The sequence below is a fragment of the Chiloscyllium plagiosum genome, unplaced genomic scaffold (assembly GCF_037043375.1).
Source record: "Chiloscyllium plagiosum isolate Xiang-an unplaced genomic scaffold, Cpla_swu_hap1 HiC_scaffold_34, whole genome shotgun sequence".
Classification (NCBI taxonomy): Eukaryota; Metazoa; Chordata; class Chondrichthyes; order Orectolobiformes; family Hemiscylliidae; genus Chiloscyllium; species Chiloscyllium plagiosum.
In genome coordinates this window covers 36990286-37008816 of record NW_028270172.1, presented here as the reverse complement: position 1 = coordinate 37008816, position 18531 = coordinate 36990286, and the positions used below count along the sequence as shown (strand labels likewise).

Genomic DNA, 18531 nt, shown 5'->3' with positions numbered 1-18531 from the left:
TGAAGTAAAAATACTCAACGTTGTATTTTGAAACATATTAGATTTGTTAATGGTGACGCCTTCGCTCATAGAACTTGTATCATTGGGCTGCACATAAAATACATATTTATAAGTATTTGCCAACTAGGCCCCATTATGGTTAACGTTAGCTGGATTGTGGTACTGGATCGTCAAACATAGATATAAAGATTGTCACCTCCTACTCCACATAAGGTAGTCAGCTCTGGTTTAACATACTCCTGGAGTTTGGGCCACATTATCAACTGCTCCATCCAGTTAAGCAGCAATTTCTTTCCTTCTCCCACATTTTAATAGCTCATAAATGAACTTTTCCACGCCCCTCTGATTTGGCTGCCGGATTGCTTGCAGCAGCAAGTATTCAGGTGATTGACCCTTACCTCCTGGAGATTCCAGGACAGTCCTGAAGGGGTTGGTGACCCTTCCCGTCCAACCCCCCCCCTCACTCCCATTTCAGCTCCAATTGTGGAAGCTTCCTGAGAGGCTGTTAGACAGACATCCTTCAAAAAAAAAATCCATTTGCTTCCTATTATACATGGCCTGTCTAGCTCAGTTTCATGCAGTCACGAAGGAAATCGTTTAGGGAATTGTCAGTAAGTGTGTATAGCTTTGGAAAAAATCAATCAGAAATAGGCCAAAAGGTGATCCCTTTAATTATAGGCTAACAGATCCAGATTGATTAGATATGAGCTGGAGACCATAGGTCCTATTTACAGCTGTAAATTATTTAAAGTCACTGTGCTATTTTTTAATGCCAGGAGCATTCTCTGCACGCAAGACAATATTGAATCTCTGGCAATAGAGGATCAGGACTGTTAAATAAGAATATATATATTTTGCTCAGTGCAGCCCTAAGTACCTTGCTTATAAATAATTTAATTGAATGAACTACAGAAAAATAGACTATTCATTGTAGGTGGTCCTCTCCAGTGTTTATGCTCTCCACGTGCCCCCTCGTTCTATGTTTCATCTGACCCTATCTGTATATTCTTCTATTTCTTTCTGCCTTATTTAATTATCCAGCTTTCCCTTAAGTGAATCCATGCTATTTGCCTCAACCATCCCTGCAAAAGCATGTTCCCCATTCTAACCACATCATGGATAAAAAAATTACTCCTGATATTCCTATTGAATTTATTAGAACTATCTTCTATCTATGGCCTCTTGATTTAATCCTCCCAACAAGTAAACTTATTAAACCCTTTCATAATAACAAGTAATTTAAGATGTTATCTATTATCCACAGTCAATGCATTCTGCGGCAAATGCATAACTTTTTCTGAAACTCAGGGCATGCATTTTTAAGTGAAAGTGGAAGCAGACAGGTGTACAACTTTGTATCACAAGCCGGGCATGTCCACTTCTTCACTCCATCGAGCCAACAAATCAGTTTCTCAGAGGTGCGTGGGAGCAATGGGCAGTCAACTCAAAAATTGGCCTCGAAGTGCTAATGTCAGAAACCCATTTGGAATTTTCAGTTGGTCTTCAGGTCCCTGCAGTGGCAGAAGACAACTTAGCCATTTGCTAACACCCATTTGGGGAGGAGATGGCTGAGTGGTATTATCGTGGGCTATTAATCCAGACACCCAGATAATGTTATTGGGATCTGGTTTCAAATCCCACCATGGCAGACTGTGCAATTTGAATTCAATAAAAAATTTGGATTAAGACTGTAATGAAGACCATGTATCTATTGTCAGTTGTTTGGAAAAATCCACTGGATCACTAATGTCCTTTAGGGGATGAAGCTGTCATCCTTACCAGGTCTGGCCTACATGTGACTTCAGACCCACAGCAATGTGGTTAACTTCCTCTGGGCAAGTAGGGATGGGCAATAAATGCTGCCCAGGCAGTGATGCCCTCATTCTGAGAATGAATTTAAAAACCTCCCAGTGTGCAAACCAGATAGCCAGTACTCCAAACTTACTTAGAGCTTTTCCCGTCGCTGTGGGTGCAGTTACAGCTTCTGGTTGCTTTGAGGAACCGGTTCCAGCCACAACCCTGTTAGGATTTCCCAGTTGGTAAGGCCTTCCTTTAAGATTTGAAATATTGGATAGAGAGCACTTCCACCTTTGAGGCATCTTCTCCTGAATTTAACTGAAAGGGTATCATACTGCTCCTTCCAGGTTGCCAGTGATTGACTGATCTGGGGAAAATCACAGGTCAGCAACTGCAAGATTCCTTGGGCATGGATCGAAAATCCGGCGGGACAAATCCTGCCCTTGGGCATATGAGGACATCTACAGTAGTTGGTAATATGGACTGGGGTTCTGAAGGTCATTAACCACAGAGGCATTTGTGCTTCTGAGACGGTTTCCAAAAGATAATTATAACTATTACCAATAGTTTTTTAAATTAATCATCAATCACCGGTAAAAATGAGTGTGCTTTTAAAAAAATCAAACATGTAATAAATTACAGAGCTAATGGGAAGAAAGGAGCAATGCCTGGGAGACTGATAAAGCTTTTAACTAAACATGGTATTGATTATAAAGATTAATCAAATATTTGAACACATCAGCATCATTGTAAAAGTAGGGACAACTGGCTGAGTTAAAAATGGGCCATGACAACCAACAATCACAATATTTCAGCTTTCCCTCCCACCCTGTTTTCCTCCCATAATCTATCCTCTATGTTGTTTCCTTTGCCTCATTCAGATTACATTCCTATATCTCTGTCAGCTAACAATTTAAAGTCTTAGGACATTTTTTTTTTGCCAGCCCTCTGGTACACGTCAGGAAGGATCTGACTGGTGCAGGCCGAATGTGTGTGGCACGGGCATGTTGAGCTTCAGCCCATTTTAATAACAAATTAATTAATTAATTAATTCAATTTCTGGCTTGGTTTGGAAAAGCAATCGGTCGATTTTCTCAGACCCCAAAATGGCAGGGACGCCGAAAGCAAACACAGAAGAGCTGGGTTCTGTCAGTCTCTGCACGTAACTCTTTGCCTGCTGAAGGAAGTTTACAGACAGAAAAACTGCAGATGCTGGAATCCAAAGTAGCCAAGCAGGAGGCTGGAAGAACACAGCAAGCCAGGCAGCAGCAGGAGGTGGAGACATTGACGTTTCGGGTGTAACCCTTCTTCAGGACGTTTACAACCTGACATTGGCGAATCCGGTCAGACTAGATTCTATATTCCTGCTTTTATTTGTCGGTGAAGCAAAAGGGCTTTGATGGTTGAAAAGTGTAAGATCTTCACCTACGAGTGCTTCCTGAAAATAGCAATTCAAATGGGCACAGACTGGTGTTCCTTACAATCTCATCTGAATCTGCATAGCACCTTTCATGACTAAAATGTCCCAAACACATTACAGTTAATTCAATATTTTTGAAGTGTGGTTGCAGTTGTAATGTTAAGAAATGAGGCAGATGACTTGCATGCAGATATCCAATGACCAGATAATTCATTTTATTTTCAACCAGTGTTGAATGAAGGATAAATGTGGATCAGGGGCATTCAGAAGAACACCGCGCTTTCATTTTCCAAACAGTGCCTTGAATGGTACATATGCTACTGAGAAGCCACATTAGCTAGCATTTTAAAATCTCATCTAGAAGCCAGTCAGTCATCAACCCTCCTGCCTGCTCCTGTTAATGTCAATAGGATGATGATGGTTAACAACAAATAAGGAACTAGGTGTAAAGAAGAGCAGTGGCAGAAATATTTGGGCAAATAGTCTTTCATAAGAATACAGGAACAGAGAAAGGAAATTTAACCTTATGATCTACACCTCAACTCTACTTAGTCCTCTTTGTTCTATATTCCTGGGTTCTTTGGCATAACAAAAATCTATCAATCTCATTCCTGAAAGCTTCAGTTATCCCACATCCACAGTACTTATGGAAGTGACATAGTGGGTCTGTGGTTAGCACTATTACCTAACAGCGCCAGAGACCTGGGTTCAATTCTAGTCTTGGGTTACTGTCTGTGTGGAGTTTGCACATTCTCCCCATGTCTGCATAGGTTTCTTCCCACAGTCCAAAGATGTACAGGTTAGGTAGGTTGGCTATACTGAAGTTGTCCTTAGTGCCCAGTGATGTGTTAGGCTAGATGGACTAACCATGCTAAAGAGGGGTTATGGGATAGTCTGGGTGGGAAGCTTTTTGGAGGGTTGATGCAGAGTCTATGGGCCAAATAGCCTCCTTCTGCACTATTGGAAGTTGATAATTCTAAGAAAATTCCAAATTTCTGTTACCCTCTGTACTTCCTGCTTTCTCTCCCGAACAGTTTGGCTCTAATTTACATTTTATCCCATTGATCTTGCTACCTTATCAGAGGAATCAGATTTCCCATGTGGATCCTATCAAATCCTTTCAGCATTAATCAGCTCAGTGAACAAGTGAGCTACCTCATCAGATCCCCTTCTCCACCAATCTCCTATGTGCAAGGGCATATAATGCACTCTGAACTTAGGTATGATTCTTGTAGATCATGTGCTGCACAGCCTCTAAGGCCATTGAACCCAATGTAGTTGACTTTTTTTGCAGTGTTTTTCATGCACATTCAGGCACTGCTTCCTTGTCTGACTGAAGACATGGGCTAACCTTCAGCAGATTTATTGTTTCCTGAGATGCAACGAAAACGCACAATGGATCACCATTGATTACAGTGACCACGAGCTGATAACCCATGATGATAAATCACTTTGGGAGTAGGCTTCACACCACGCAACTCCCCATTAGCTATCATTCCAGAAGATGTGGGCAGAAGCACTGTTATTTACAGCAGGGCATGCAGGTCGGTTGTGGAAAGTATGGCAAATATTTCAGCTCAAAGGCGTACAGGACAGCTGTCGTGGAATCAAGTGGCAAATAGACATACGTTCCAGATGCAGAGAAGAGGCTGAATATCACATTGAAAGCAGGTCATGTGATCAGCACTGGGAACACAATTTGAAAGGAGATTTTTCTTTCTCAGTCCCTCTGCTCCCCGTCCTCACCCCAACCACATGCCCTCCAGATCCCCATCTCCAGCAGTGATTGCACGCATGGATGGAGTTCAAAAAATAGGAATGGGACAGAAGGTATGAAGCTTGAATGTGAGACTGGAGACATTTTTTTTCACAAGAGTTATTTTCTCACAGTGCGCCTAATTTTTCCACAGCTTCAGTGGGGCCTGAGTAGCAGCCAAGAAAAGCTTGCTGGATGGATGATGTGTGAGTGCAGTGAATTGCCGTCCTAACATAATTTAATCAACTGCAGTGAAACAAGTCAGTCCCCGTGTGACTGGTTTCTCAGTGGGGCTCATTCTCCCTTCACGCACATACACCAAGCTGAGGGACCTTCAAGAATAAGCTTGAGGGATTGTCCAAAAGTGTAGCCATTCTAATCACATTAAAACACAGCTGCTAATTAATGTATTTCTGATGAGGATTATATTCTTACTTCAGAGGGGTATCCTCGAAATGAGTGAAGGACTGCCGCACTTCAGGGGTGCCATCTTTAAAATGAGCCCTTTGTCGAAGATTTGGCACTAAACTGAAGAAGTGCAGGAGAGATTTCCCTGGTGCCCAGGCCAATATTTATCCCTCGGCCAAAATGACAGAAGGAAGCTTATTTGGTCTTTAGCGCATTGCAGTTTGTGTGACCTTTCTGGGCATAAGTTCGCTGCTGCCATTTTCTGCATTACAATTGTGTCAACTCTTCCAAAGTTACTTCATCAGCTGCTCAGTGGTTGGCGATATCATGGAACTATTAAAGGCACTGAGTAAATACAAGGAATGATTTCAATTCTCCACAGTGGATTAGAAATGAGGAGATAGAGAGGAATGTGCAATATGCAAAATGTAGATTGTACACTTAGTTCTTATGAATACTGCATTCTAATCCCAGTACTTGGGAATGCTTTCTTATTTCAGTTAGCAGGATACGAGGTCTCATCACCATATGATAGATGAACTATCAGCTCCATATAGCTGTCACTAGTTTCAAGCCAGCTCTTGGTAGATCAATGTGCTTTGGCTGGTGGGGTTTGGAAATAAGTGGGGGGAAGCCTAAGGGTGAAATAGGCATGAGGAGGCTGAACAATGTGCTACGTTGCAAGGTACCTGTGACAGCTTCCCTGCAGAATGGGAGAGAATCCTGCTTCTCCTCACCTTCCGAGACTTGCTTGACATTTTGGGGATGGGTGAAAGCTCTTCTTCTTCATTCCTCCGCTGAGTTGAATTGGACCGGCCTACAGGGAGCAAGGAAGTTAACTCGAGCCATTCTCCATAATTTTATTAAAAAATGCAGCTTTTATTTCCTTCATGGTAGCTGATTTACGGAATGTGTGCGCATATACAATATTTAATAATTTTACTTGATACTGTTCCAAATACTTCCCAAGGCTTAAAAGCATACGGCAATTTGTCTGAAATATAACAGAACACACCACATGGCTGAAACAAGGGAGTACAGAAATGTGAAGTGCAAGCATAAACAGGAAGGATTAAGTTTTATAGGGAGCCTCAGGAATGGTGTAGTTTAAGAGAGGCTAAATCCAGTCACCAAGAAAATCCTTGGGTGTATGTAATTTATAAAAAATGAAAACGCTGCAAAACACCAGCAGTTTCAAAGCAAAAGAAAATCTTTGTTTTGGATAATTGTTCACTAGCATAATTTATACAAAACCTTCAAATAGATGCTGACCACTGCTCAGACTTTGATTATACCTATTGGATCCTGTTAATTTACCCATTCAAAAGGCTTTACAGTTTTGCTCTTTTTGAGAACTGAGGAATATGAGGAGCAAGCAGGAAAATCAGCTGTAAGTCAGCCATGAGCATATTAGAAGACAGAATGGGAGTGGGTGGTGGTGGTGTTGGGGTGGGGGGAAGTGGAGGAGATCGCACATGGTCTAATCCTGTTCTTACTTGTTATGTTTTTATGTTTTTGCCTTTATTCCCCCTTCATCCTCCCCCTTACTCCACTTTGTTTCATGAACAATTCCAGAGTATATTGGCAGTCCATTCCAAGACTCAACCTTTTTTTTATGTGAACAAGAACTTCCTTACCTCACTCTTAAAGCATGAACTTGCATTTTCAATGTATCTGTCATGACTCCCAAAATTCTTTATATCTAAATTCTGAAGTGCAGTCAGTTTTGTAATGCAACAGCTAATTTGGGCATGGGCAGGCTCTAAAAAAAAACCTCAAGGTGACTCAAAGTCAAATCATCTGTTCTAGGTTATGAATAAATGTTGAATAGAACCTCAGACTAAACTCCTTTACTCTTCTTCAAAAACTGCTCAAGGATCGTTTGTTAAGATTTCCCAACTGCAAGACAGTCTATCAGTCACTTAGCCTTGTTTTCTCCATGACTGTATTGAACAGGCAGCCTAAATTATATACTCAGGTTTCTGGAAGAGACCTTGAACTGTTATGCTCCAAAGTGACTGTGTTAGCATTGAACCATCATCGACACCGAAATGTATGCTCTACGCCAGTCCGAACGACTGTCCATTTGTCATTTCTCACTCAACTTTCCTCACGTCCTTTATCATTAATCGGGCATCTGACCTGCAAGATCAAGCTTACAGTTCTTCTTATTGCCTGGAGTCCTTGAATATGACCGGTTGCTTCAGTAACGAGAACTGATCGCAGAGCCGGGGTGTGATCTGACCACAGTACAAAAGCAGGGCAAGTGACTGACGTGTCATTGAGTGAGCACTTTGGGGGCCAGCGACCATAATTTTAATTAGTTTTAAAATAGTGATGGAAAAGGATAGACCAGACCTAAAAGTTGAAGTTCTAAATTGGAGGAACGCTAATTTTTGACAGTATTAGGCAAGAACTTTCAAAAGCTGATTGGGCACAGAGGTTTGCAGGTAAAGGAACAGTTGGAAAATAGGAAGCCTTCAGAAATGAGATAATGAGAGTTCAGAGAGGGTATATTTCTGTTAGGGTGAAAGGAAGGCAGATAGGTGTAGGGAATACTGGATGACTAGAAATTTTGAGGTTTTGGTTCAGAAAGAGAAGGAAGCATATATCAGGTATAGACAGGAGAGATCGAGTGCGTCCGTAGAAGAGTATAAAGGCAGTAGAAATATACTTAAGAGGGAAATCAGGAGAGCAAAAAGGGGACATGAGATAGCTTTGGCAAATAGTGTTAAGGAGAATCCAAAGGGTTTTTACAAATACATTAACTAGGGAGAGAACAGGGCCCCTCAAAGATCAGCAAGGCGGCCTTTGTGTAGAGCCCCAGAAGATGGGGGAGATACTAAATGAGTATTTTGCATCAGTGTTTACTGTGGAGAAGGACATGGAAGATATGGAATGTTGGGAAATAGATGGTGACATCTTGAAAAATGTCTATATTACAGAGAAGGAGGTGCTGGATGTCTTAAACACATAAAAAGTGGTAAAATCCCTAGGACCTGATTAGGTGTACCATAAAACTCTGTGGGAAGCTAGAGGAGTGATTGCTGGTGATCTTGCTGAGATATTTGTGTCATTGACAGTCACAGGTGAGGTGCTGGAAGATTGGAGATTGGCTAACGTGGTGCCACTGTTTAAGAAGGACAGTAAAGACAAGCCAGGGAACTATAGACCAGTGAGCCTGACGTTGTTGATGGCAAGTTGTTGGAGGGAATCCTGAGGGACAGGATTTACATGTATTTGGAAAGACAAGGATTGATTAAGGATAGTCAACATGGTTTTGTGCGTGGGAAATCATGTCTCACAAACTTGATTGAGTTTTTTGAAAAAGTAACAAAGAGCAGTAGATGTGATCTATATGGACTTCAGTAAGGCGTTCGACAAAGTTCCTCATGGGAGACTGGTTAGCAAGGTTAGATCTCATGGAATACAGGGAGAACTAGCCATTTGGCTCAAAGGTAGAAGACAGAGGTGGTGGTAGAGTGTTGTTTTTCAGACTGAAGGCCTGTGACCAGTGGAGTGTCACAAGTATCATTGCTGGGTCCACTACTTTTCATCATTTATATAAATGATTTGGATGTGAATATAGGAGGTATAGTTAGTAAGTTTGCAGATGATACTAAAATTGGAGGTGTAGCGGACAGCAAAGAAGGTTACCTATGGGATCTTAATCAGATGGGCCAATGGGTTGAGGAGTGGCAGATGGAGTTCAATTTAGATCATTGTGAGGTGCTGCATTTTGGAAAAGCTAATCAGGGCAGGATTTATACACTTAATGGTAAGGTTCTGGTGAGTGTTGCTGAACAAAGAGACCTTGGAGTGCAGGTTCATAGTTCCTTGAAAGTCGAGTCACAGTTAAATTGGATAGTGAAGAAGGCATTTGGTATGCTTTCCTTTATTGGTCAGAGTATTGAGTACAGGAGTTGGGAGGTCATGTTGCGGCTGTACATGATATTAGTTAGGCCACTTTTGGAATATTGCAATCAATTCTGGTCTCATTCCTATCAGAAGGGTATTTTGACACTTGAAAGGGTTCAGAAAAGATTCTCAAGGATGTTGCCGGATTGGAGGATTTGAGCTATAGGGAGATGTTGAACAGTCTGGGGCTGTTTTCCCTGTAGCATCAGAAGCGGAGGGGTGGCCTTATAGAGGTTTATAAAATCATGAGGGGCATGGATAGGATAAATAAACAAGGTCTTTTCCCTGGGGCAGGGGAGCCCAGAACTAGGGGGCATAGGTTTAGGGTGAGAGGGGAAAGATAACAAAGGGACCTAAGGGGTAACTTTTTCACACAGATGGTGGTGCATGTATGGAATGAGCTGCCAGAGGAAGTGGTGGAAGCTGGTACAATTACAACATTTAAAAGGCATCTGGATAGGTATATGAATAGAAAGGGTTTGGAGGGATAAGGGCCAAGTGCTGGCAAATGGGACTAGATTAATTTAGGATATTTGGTTGGTATGGGTGGGTTGGACCAAAGGGTCTGTTTTTGTGTTCAGTCTGATCACAACTTCCTCTGGTTTGTATGCTACTGATTTGAGTTTATAATTCTAAATGTTGTTAGTTCTGTTGATGCTGCTCTGCATTAATTAGCCTTGCTGAATGTTGAATCTGCTATGCTCCCTGATGTCTTTCAACTTCATTCTTACCTATTTCAACACCAAACATGGAGTGTGCCACTTTTCCTTCCTGCATGCAATACTTTACTATTATTAACATTACATTTCATCTCCTGTTATACAATTGCACATAAACATATTTTATCCAACTTGTTCTGTACTTCCTGCATTGCCTCCTTTACCTTTTAGTTCTGTGTATTCTGGTTCTCAATCCTTTATTTTGCTTTAATTAAATAATTATTTTGACATGCTTAGAAATTCTTCCCTATTTGATATAATCCATCCATTGAAACATAATTTCATTCCACTCTGTTTGTCATGTGACAGACCAGTGCATTGAAACCATTTCAAAACTTCCTACAGTAGACGAGACAATTAAACACAGAAGATTAAGGGTGAATGAATTGAAGTCTTTCAGGTGATTAAAGAAGTTAATAGAGTAGATCAAGAGAAATTTCCTCTGTCAGGGGGGGCATTGTCTTCAGATTACATGAGAATTGCTGAATTCTTACTATACAGGCTATTTGAAATCTGAAAATCTCTCCCCAAAACGCTGATCAGCTTGGATGAATTGAAAATTTCAAAACTGAGATTGAGAGGTGTTGGTTGGGAAGAGGCATTAATGATTATGAAATTAAAGCTGTTAAATGGAGTTGATATTAATCTGTCTCTGAATGAGGAAGCAGATTCAGGAGTCTGAAAGGCCTACCAACAATTTTGGGAAGCATTGACATTAAATTTTTTTTGTTAGTTTATGTTATTGTTGTTATACTGTTTTTGGCAGGAACCTAATGTGCCACTCATAGTTTAGTTGGTAAGTCTCTTGCCTTTGCAATAGTAGGCTGTGGGTTCAAGTTCTACTGTTGAACCAGCTCTGATCTTTGTACCAGAGGGAGTGTTGCACTGTTGGAGTCATCTTTTGAGATATTAAACTAAAGTGGATGTAGAAAGCACATTGCTTTTTTTTTTGGGAGTGTGCTGTGTGGAAATGGGCTGCTGCTTTTTCTACATTATCTCCAACTACAAAAAAAAACTTTATTCATAGTAAAAACACATTGAGACATCAAAAGGTCATGAAAGGCTCTTTGTAAACACAGGGGATAAAGGGGATTATTACCCAAATCCACCAAACTAACAGGGGCCAAGAACACATTCCCTCCAACCCAGCTTAGAAAGTCTTGATCGTACTTATATGTCATGAGAGACAGAGAAAGAAAAGAAACTCAGGGAGGGCACACATAAGATGAACCATCATTGCACATAACCTTTTACTTCCATATATACACCTGCACTGTTAAAATAACTGCTGCACTATTAATTTAATGGTGATTAATTCACACACCTAGAGAGATGAAAAACCTCTTCAGATATCCCAGAAGTTGCAGTCACCAAGTATTGTTCATCCCTCAAGCAACTGACTCCTTGAATGGGGATGGCCTCAACCCACTACGGAACTTTAGACTGTGACATTAACAATTTCCACCAAGGCATGGTACTTTAATAATATGGATGAGACTCAGGCTAAGTACAACATGCAGGGATTGTGTTTAGACCTGGACTACACACATCTTCAACATGTAGACCCAACTTATGTGTGAAAGTATTGAATCAATGATTCCACATACCTCTAGAAGGAAAGGTTGATTTGTTTTATCAGCTTTTCAAAAGGGCACAATGCCATTCAAGGCTGGGAGATGTCTAATGGGAGCTCACATGTCCAGTCTTTCTCATGGCACTGTGGTGTGCTGAGTAAAGCCGCATATAGTGCTACGACAGCAGTCCAGGCCAAATTTAAGATTATAGCCCGATTGAAGTGTGTTCAGCATTGTATCATTGTTCTGTATCAGTCTGAGAGTTTTGTAAAAGTGTCACAAGCCATGTTTGGAGGCTTCCAGCAGGCATTCATTTATGTGCTGAGGATTGTAGAAGGAGGAAGTAAACTGTCAATACTCTCTAATGTAAAACTCATGGCAGCTCTGAGGATATCTGGCATAGACCTCTAGAATTTTATATTGATTGTTGCATCGAATTTGAACATTGATGGACTGGAGCTTTTCTGCAGGTTGGTTATAGGCCACTCTCAAAGCAATGTGAGTGCAGTCAATAGTGTGCTGTACCTGAAGCTAGTGTTGGTGGAGAATCCCACTGCCCAAATGGTGAGACTCTCCTCATTAGGGAGGAAGGATATAAAGAGCAGTGCTCTGGAGACAATGACTTCCTGCTTGCATTTATGGTTTGAGGATTGGGAGATGTGACACAGGTCAACATGTGCTTCTTGAAATGAGCTGGTGCCTTCCAAATTCAGGGCAGCGGTCACCCTGAGAGCTACTGAAATGTGATTGGCACCTAATCTGTCTGATCACAAGGTCTGCTCCAGCAGATGGCATAGTTTGGAGATGATGGGCCAGGACATCTTTAAACCATGCATGAACTGTCTTTCAGGCAGTTGAAGAAAAAGTCAGTAATGCCAGTAGATTGAAGTCTCATTGTATGCCTCCTCCCATTTGGTAGGTTATCAGCTGCTGATTCTCCATCTCAAAGTTGAGGTTGCTGGTTTTGCTGACATGTTGTAATTACTGTCTCCTGCTATAATACCTTTGGGGTTGAACAAAGACGACAAGGATTCCAGTGGTAGTATTTTCCAGGTGAGATCGGAGAGCAGACAAACAGTGGGAAATGTTAGAAAGATCACACAATTTTATCAAAGAAACCCTTCGTCCCTCACATCCATTATGAAGCCTCAATCAAAATCAGAAATTGCTGGAGAAACTCAACTGCATTTGTCAAGAGAGAAACAGAGTTAACTTTTTCAAGTTCAATGAGCCTTCTTCAGAACCCACAGTTCTTTGTTTTATTTCAAGCCTCATGTTACCTCCTTACTCAATGTGGCATGGAGGCTTCCCAAGAAGATCTAAGAGGTGTGACCTTATCCAGTTTGCACAAACACAACTTGCATGCTACATTGGGAATAGAATTCTTCAGGAAGGCACCATGATAACCATCTAGCCTCCCAGAGGAAAGGTTCCCTTCCACATGATTGATAATGTCCTTGCATTCTTACAGTTTTACGCGTGAATCAGGCAGCTGCAAATCATTGTCTTCTGGTATTTGCTATGAAATGTGATTATGAAATGGGAACTTCACATTCCATTTTTAAATGCCTTGTTCCCATCTCTGCTGATGAGCTGACATGTCGATGAATGAAAAACAAAGTAATCATCATGTTTACTTGAGACTATAATTCCGAAAGTGCGTTCTTTGACTATTCCAATGAAACACAAATTGAAGACAGATTGGTTGCTTTACTGTATTAGTGGAAGCTTAATGACTCCAATTACCCCGAGAAGTGCCTCCAATTCCAAGAATGTTAGTCCACCACTGGAAGGAAAAAGCTGTAACTTGCTCCACCTGAATCTGTAGGTGGTGTCTGCAATTTTATGCGGTTATTGAACAGTTGACCTTCAATTCAAAATAGCAAAATTCCAACTTCATTTTAGTGTTAGTGACTTGCTGGTACTGCCTGTGATGGATAAACCTTCCCTCGTCCCTCATGTTCCCTTTTCTATTGCTGTCCCTGTGGCCCCTATGACCTTTCAGACTCCCCATTTCTGTTGGGCCCCTCTATATAAGTGATTAAATGTGCTGGCTTTATCCATGATGCCCCCAAGCCCATGACTTTGGAAATTTCCATGTCCTTGTTGTCTCTATATCTTTTCCATATAGAGACCAGAATTACTGTGATTTGTTTGGACCCCACCATCTGGAGCTCACTGTTCACTCCTGTTCTCTACGAGGCACTGTCCTACTATCAACAATAGCCCCCATCACTGTTACCATTCCTTCAGTGGCCCAGTACAATAAAGCTCATCTCCAGACTTGAGTTGCCCACTTTCTCCAGGACTCCATGGATTGAACCCATAATAAGATCCGAACCACTATTGACCAAAGCCCCAAAGGAAGGTTTGCCTGTGGAATGAACTTTGAGGAAGTGGTGGATATGGGCACAATTAAAATATTTAAAAGACTTTTAGATAAGTGTGAATGAATGGGAAATGTTTGGAGGGATATGGACCAGGAGCAGGCAGGTGGGACTAGTTCAGTTTGGTAATATGGTCTGCATGGACTGGTTAGGCTAGAGGGTCTGTTTCCATGCCATATGACTGCATGGCTCTATGACTGACTGTGCCTCATCCCCAGACTGACTTGGCAGGACAGCCTTGACAAACTGTGGGCCAGTCCTCAGACTGACATCTCAGCAACATTCCAACTGAGCTCCCTATAATCTCCAGGTTATTTATGTTTGACTTATGGGACTGAGTGCAGTCCAGTCCCCAGATTGCAAGGTCACAGATCCCCAAGCTCTGCTAGTATCAAGCTCCTGACTGACTGGTCAAGCCCTTTGACTGGAATCAGACAAGTCTATTGACTAACTGTGGTGGTACCCCCTGGCTGACTGTCAACCCCTTTCAAACCACTAAAGATTACACTTTGATATTCACACATGTTCACTTGCTTGAAGCACATACAGTATGTTGCCAGATAACCTGCTGGCAAGGTTTGTAGGATGGTCATTGATGTAGCACAGTGCCACACAGTAAGATGTCTATCCCCAACTTACTGATTGATGGACTATTCGGTGTTCCCACCATCATACGTTGCTGGCTCCCCTTCTGCAAGAAAAAGTAATGCAAGTCACAGAGGCTGACAAACTGCCATTCCTAGATGTCGCAGTCGAGCGAACAGCCAATGGGCAACTTCAAACCAGCATCTACAGGAAAACAACACATACGGACCAAATATTGAACTACAGAAGCAATCAACCCAACACCCACAACGAAGCTGCATCAGAACATTATTTCAATGAGCCAACACACACTGCAGCACAGCGGAACTACGCAGAGCAGAGGAAAATCACCTATACCGGGTATTCAAAACAAATGGGCATTCAATGAACACAGTCCGCCGATTTCTCAGCAACAAACCCAAAGAAGCAAACAAAATCCGTCCAGAAACCAGAGCCACTCTCCCTTACATCAAAGACATCTCGGAGATTATTGTTGAGGAATATCAGACTCCGACAACATTCCCGCCACCTCCAAACGGATGCCACTACCAGAGATATATTTCCCTCCCCACCCCTTTTCCGCTTTCTGCAAAGACCATTCCCTCCGTGACTACCTGGTCAGGTCCACGCCCCCATACAACCCACCCTCCCATCCTGGCACCCTCCCCTGCCACTGCAGGAATTGCAAAACCTGCACCCACACCTCCTCCCTCACCTCCATCCAAGGCCCTAAAGGAGCCTTCCACATCCATCAAAGTTTCACCTACACATCCACCAATATCATTTATTGTATCCGTTGCTCCCGATGCGGTCTCTTCTACATTGGGGTGACTGGACGCCTCCTAGCAGACCGCTTTAGGGAGCATCTCCGGGACACCCGCACCAATCAACCACACCGCCCCAACATTTCAACTCCCCCTCCCACTCTGCCGATGACATGCAGGCCCTGGGCCTCCTCCACTACTGCTCCCTCACCACCTGACGCCTGGAGGAAGAACGCCTCATCTTCCGCCTCAGAACACTTCAACCCCAGGACATCAATGTGGACTTCACCAGTTTCCTCATTTCCCCTCCCCCCCACCTTACCCCAGTTCCAAACTTCCAGCTCAGCACCATCCTCATGACCTGTCCTATCTGCCAATCTCCCTTCCCACCTATCCACTCCACCCTCCCCTCTGACCTATCACCTCATCCCCACCCCCACTCACCTATTGTACTCTTTGCTACCTTCTCCCACTTTCCCCTCTGACCTATCACCTCTATCCCCACCCCCATTCACCTATTGTACTCTTTGCTACCTTCTCCCCAGCCCCCCCAGCACCCCCCCCCCCCCCCAATTATCTCTTCACCCTTGAGGCTCCCTGCCTCTATTCCTGATGAAGGGCTTCTGCCTGAAACGTTGCTTTTCCTGCTCCTCGGATGCTGCCTGACCTGCTGTGCTTTTCCAGCACCACTCTGATCTAAATTCCAGTATCTGCAGTCCTCACTTTTTGCCAGACTACTCAGACCCCTTGGAATCACGGTAGCCCACAAACCCACCAACACACTAAAACAACAGCTAATGAACTTGAAAGACCCTATACAGACAACGAGCAAAACTAATGTCATTTACAAAATACCGTGCAATGACTTTAACAAACATTACATTGGACAAACAGGTAGAAAACCAGCCACCAGGATACTTGAACACCAACTAGCCACAAAAAGACATGACCCTCTCTCACTAGTATCCTCACAAACGGGTGAGGAAAGTCACCACTTCGAATGGGACAACACATCTTTCCTAGGACAAGCGAAACAAAGACACACACGAGAATTCCTAGAAGCATGGCATTCCAACTGGAACTCGATCAACAACCATCTACCATCCCCTGAGAAAAGGAACAGGAAGTGACTTCACCACAGGAAATAACATCACCAACCCAAAGAAACCCAAACATATAAATAGAAAGCAGGAATTCTCAGCATTGCTTCGCATGACATCCACTGAAAATGTTACCTAGTAAGGTAATGAAACATCTGGAAATGAACCTTCCAGCTCAGTGAGCAAATCTATATCCAAAACCTCAACCTGAGCTACAAATCTTCTCAAAAATCGCTAAGAGGCTGACAGGTGTAACTGGATACTTAACAGCCTACTTGTTAAGAAATGAGAAAGTGAGGACCTCAGATGCTGGAGTTAAGAGTTGAGAGTGTGGTGCTGGAAAAACACAGCAGGTCAGGCTGGAGTCCTGATGAAGGGCAGATGCCCGAAACATTGATTCTCCTGCTCCTCGGATGCTGCCTGACCTGCTATGCTTTTCCAGCATCACACGCTCTGCTTGTTAAGAAAGCAATGTGACCCACACAAAGACTGGTAGCCCAGAAGTCAGCCCTGAAGTCAGTGAGCATGCAATGTGATTGAAAAAGGCTGGCATCTTCTAAATAAGTGCAAAGTGAGTGAACACTATGATGTGATATGGAGGAGCCGGTGTTGGACTGGGGTGTACAAAGTTAAAAATCACACAACATCAGGTTATAGTCCAGCAGGTTGTTTGGAAGCACTAGCTTTCAGAGCGCTGTTCCTTCATCAGATGCATCAGATCGATGTATCCCTGTGTGCAACCTAATCTGGCAGAAGTATGCAAATCATAGATGCCCCTGAGGTCTGAATGGCTGAAGTGTTGTGTGGGTTGGTCTGAGAGAGGCATGATGCAGTGGTGAGGTTGGTATTTTGCCAAGGGTTGATGAATATGATGGGCATGGAGTAGGCAGCAATGTTTTTCAGAGGAGGCAGTTGTATGATGGCATTAAGCGATCCACAACCTGCGATATCTAGTTTCTTTACGGAGGAGAGGAAGTTTGGAAGTAGTGTACAACTAGGGTGAGTCAGGGGTTTAATGAGATATAAATACACGGAAAGTTGTGTCTCAATGGTGAGATTCGGAAGTTGAGGGGACAATTGGAAACCTGTTTTTGATGTCTAGAATCTGATTTTATCATTCTCACGGTATAGAAACATAGAAAGCAGCTGAAACTACCTCAGCATCATACTCTCACTCTTGTACCATACACCTTGCCATCTTTAGCCACTTGAAATCACTCTGTCTTTTTTAAAAATATATTCAGTGACTTTGCCTCCCTCGCTTTTTGTGGTAGAGAATTCCATTGGTTCACCATTCTCTGAGTGAAGATGTTTCTACTCATCTCAGTCTGAAATAGCATACCCCCATATCCTGGGACAATAACACATTGTTCTATACCCCCAACCAGGGAAGAACAATCTCTGCCTTCAGACTGTCCAGCCCTGACAGATTGTATAGATTTTGATGGGTTCCCTCTCATTCTTTGAAACATCAGTGAGTACAGGCCTATTCAACCCAATCTTTCTTCATTTGAAAACCTGCCTTCCCAGGAATCAGACTGGTGAACCTTTGCTACATCCCCTTTTTGGCAAGAATATCTTTTCTTGAATAAGGACAGCTAAATTACACACAATAAGACAGTAAGACAGCAGGGTGGTTCAATGGTTCAAAGCGCCAGTGACCTGGGTTCAAACCCAGCCTCAGGTAACTGTGTGTGATGTTTGCACATTCTCCCTGTGTCTGTGTGGGTTTCCTTTAGGTGCTCCGGTTTCTTCCCATGGTCCAAAGATATATAGGTTAAGTGGATTGGCCATCCTAAATTGCCCATAGCTTGTTCAGGAATGTGCAGGCTAGGTAGATTAGCCACAGGGAATGCAGGGATACAGGATATGTTGCAGGTGGATCTGGGTGGGATGCTCTTTGGAGGGTCAGTGTTGATTCAATAGGCTGAATGGCGTGCTTCCATACTGTAGGGATTCTATAGCCTTCATAATATGAAGGAGTAGAATTAGGCCATTTGACCTACCGGGAGTGCCCCAACCAGATCATGGTCAATATGTTTCTCTACCCCATTCTGCTGCCTTGATCCCCTTACTAATCAAGAATCTATCACTGTCTGTGTT

The 18531-nt window shown here is 42.7% G+C and overlaps 1 protein-coding gene across 1 annotated transcript in view; it reads right to left on the bottom strand.

Moving 5' to 3' along the window:
- Positions 1–18531, bottom strand: part of LOC148141139 (uncharacterized) — a 123254-nt gene that overhangs the window by 31041 nt on the left and 73682 nt on the right. Inside the window, exon 3 of the mRNA XM_087978605.1 lies at positions 6119–6198. Within this exon, the coding sequence (XP_087834731.1) occupies positions 6119–6198 (80 nt within the window). The remainder of the gene's footprint in view (positions 1–6118; positions 6199–18531) is intronic.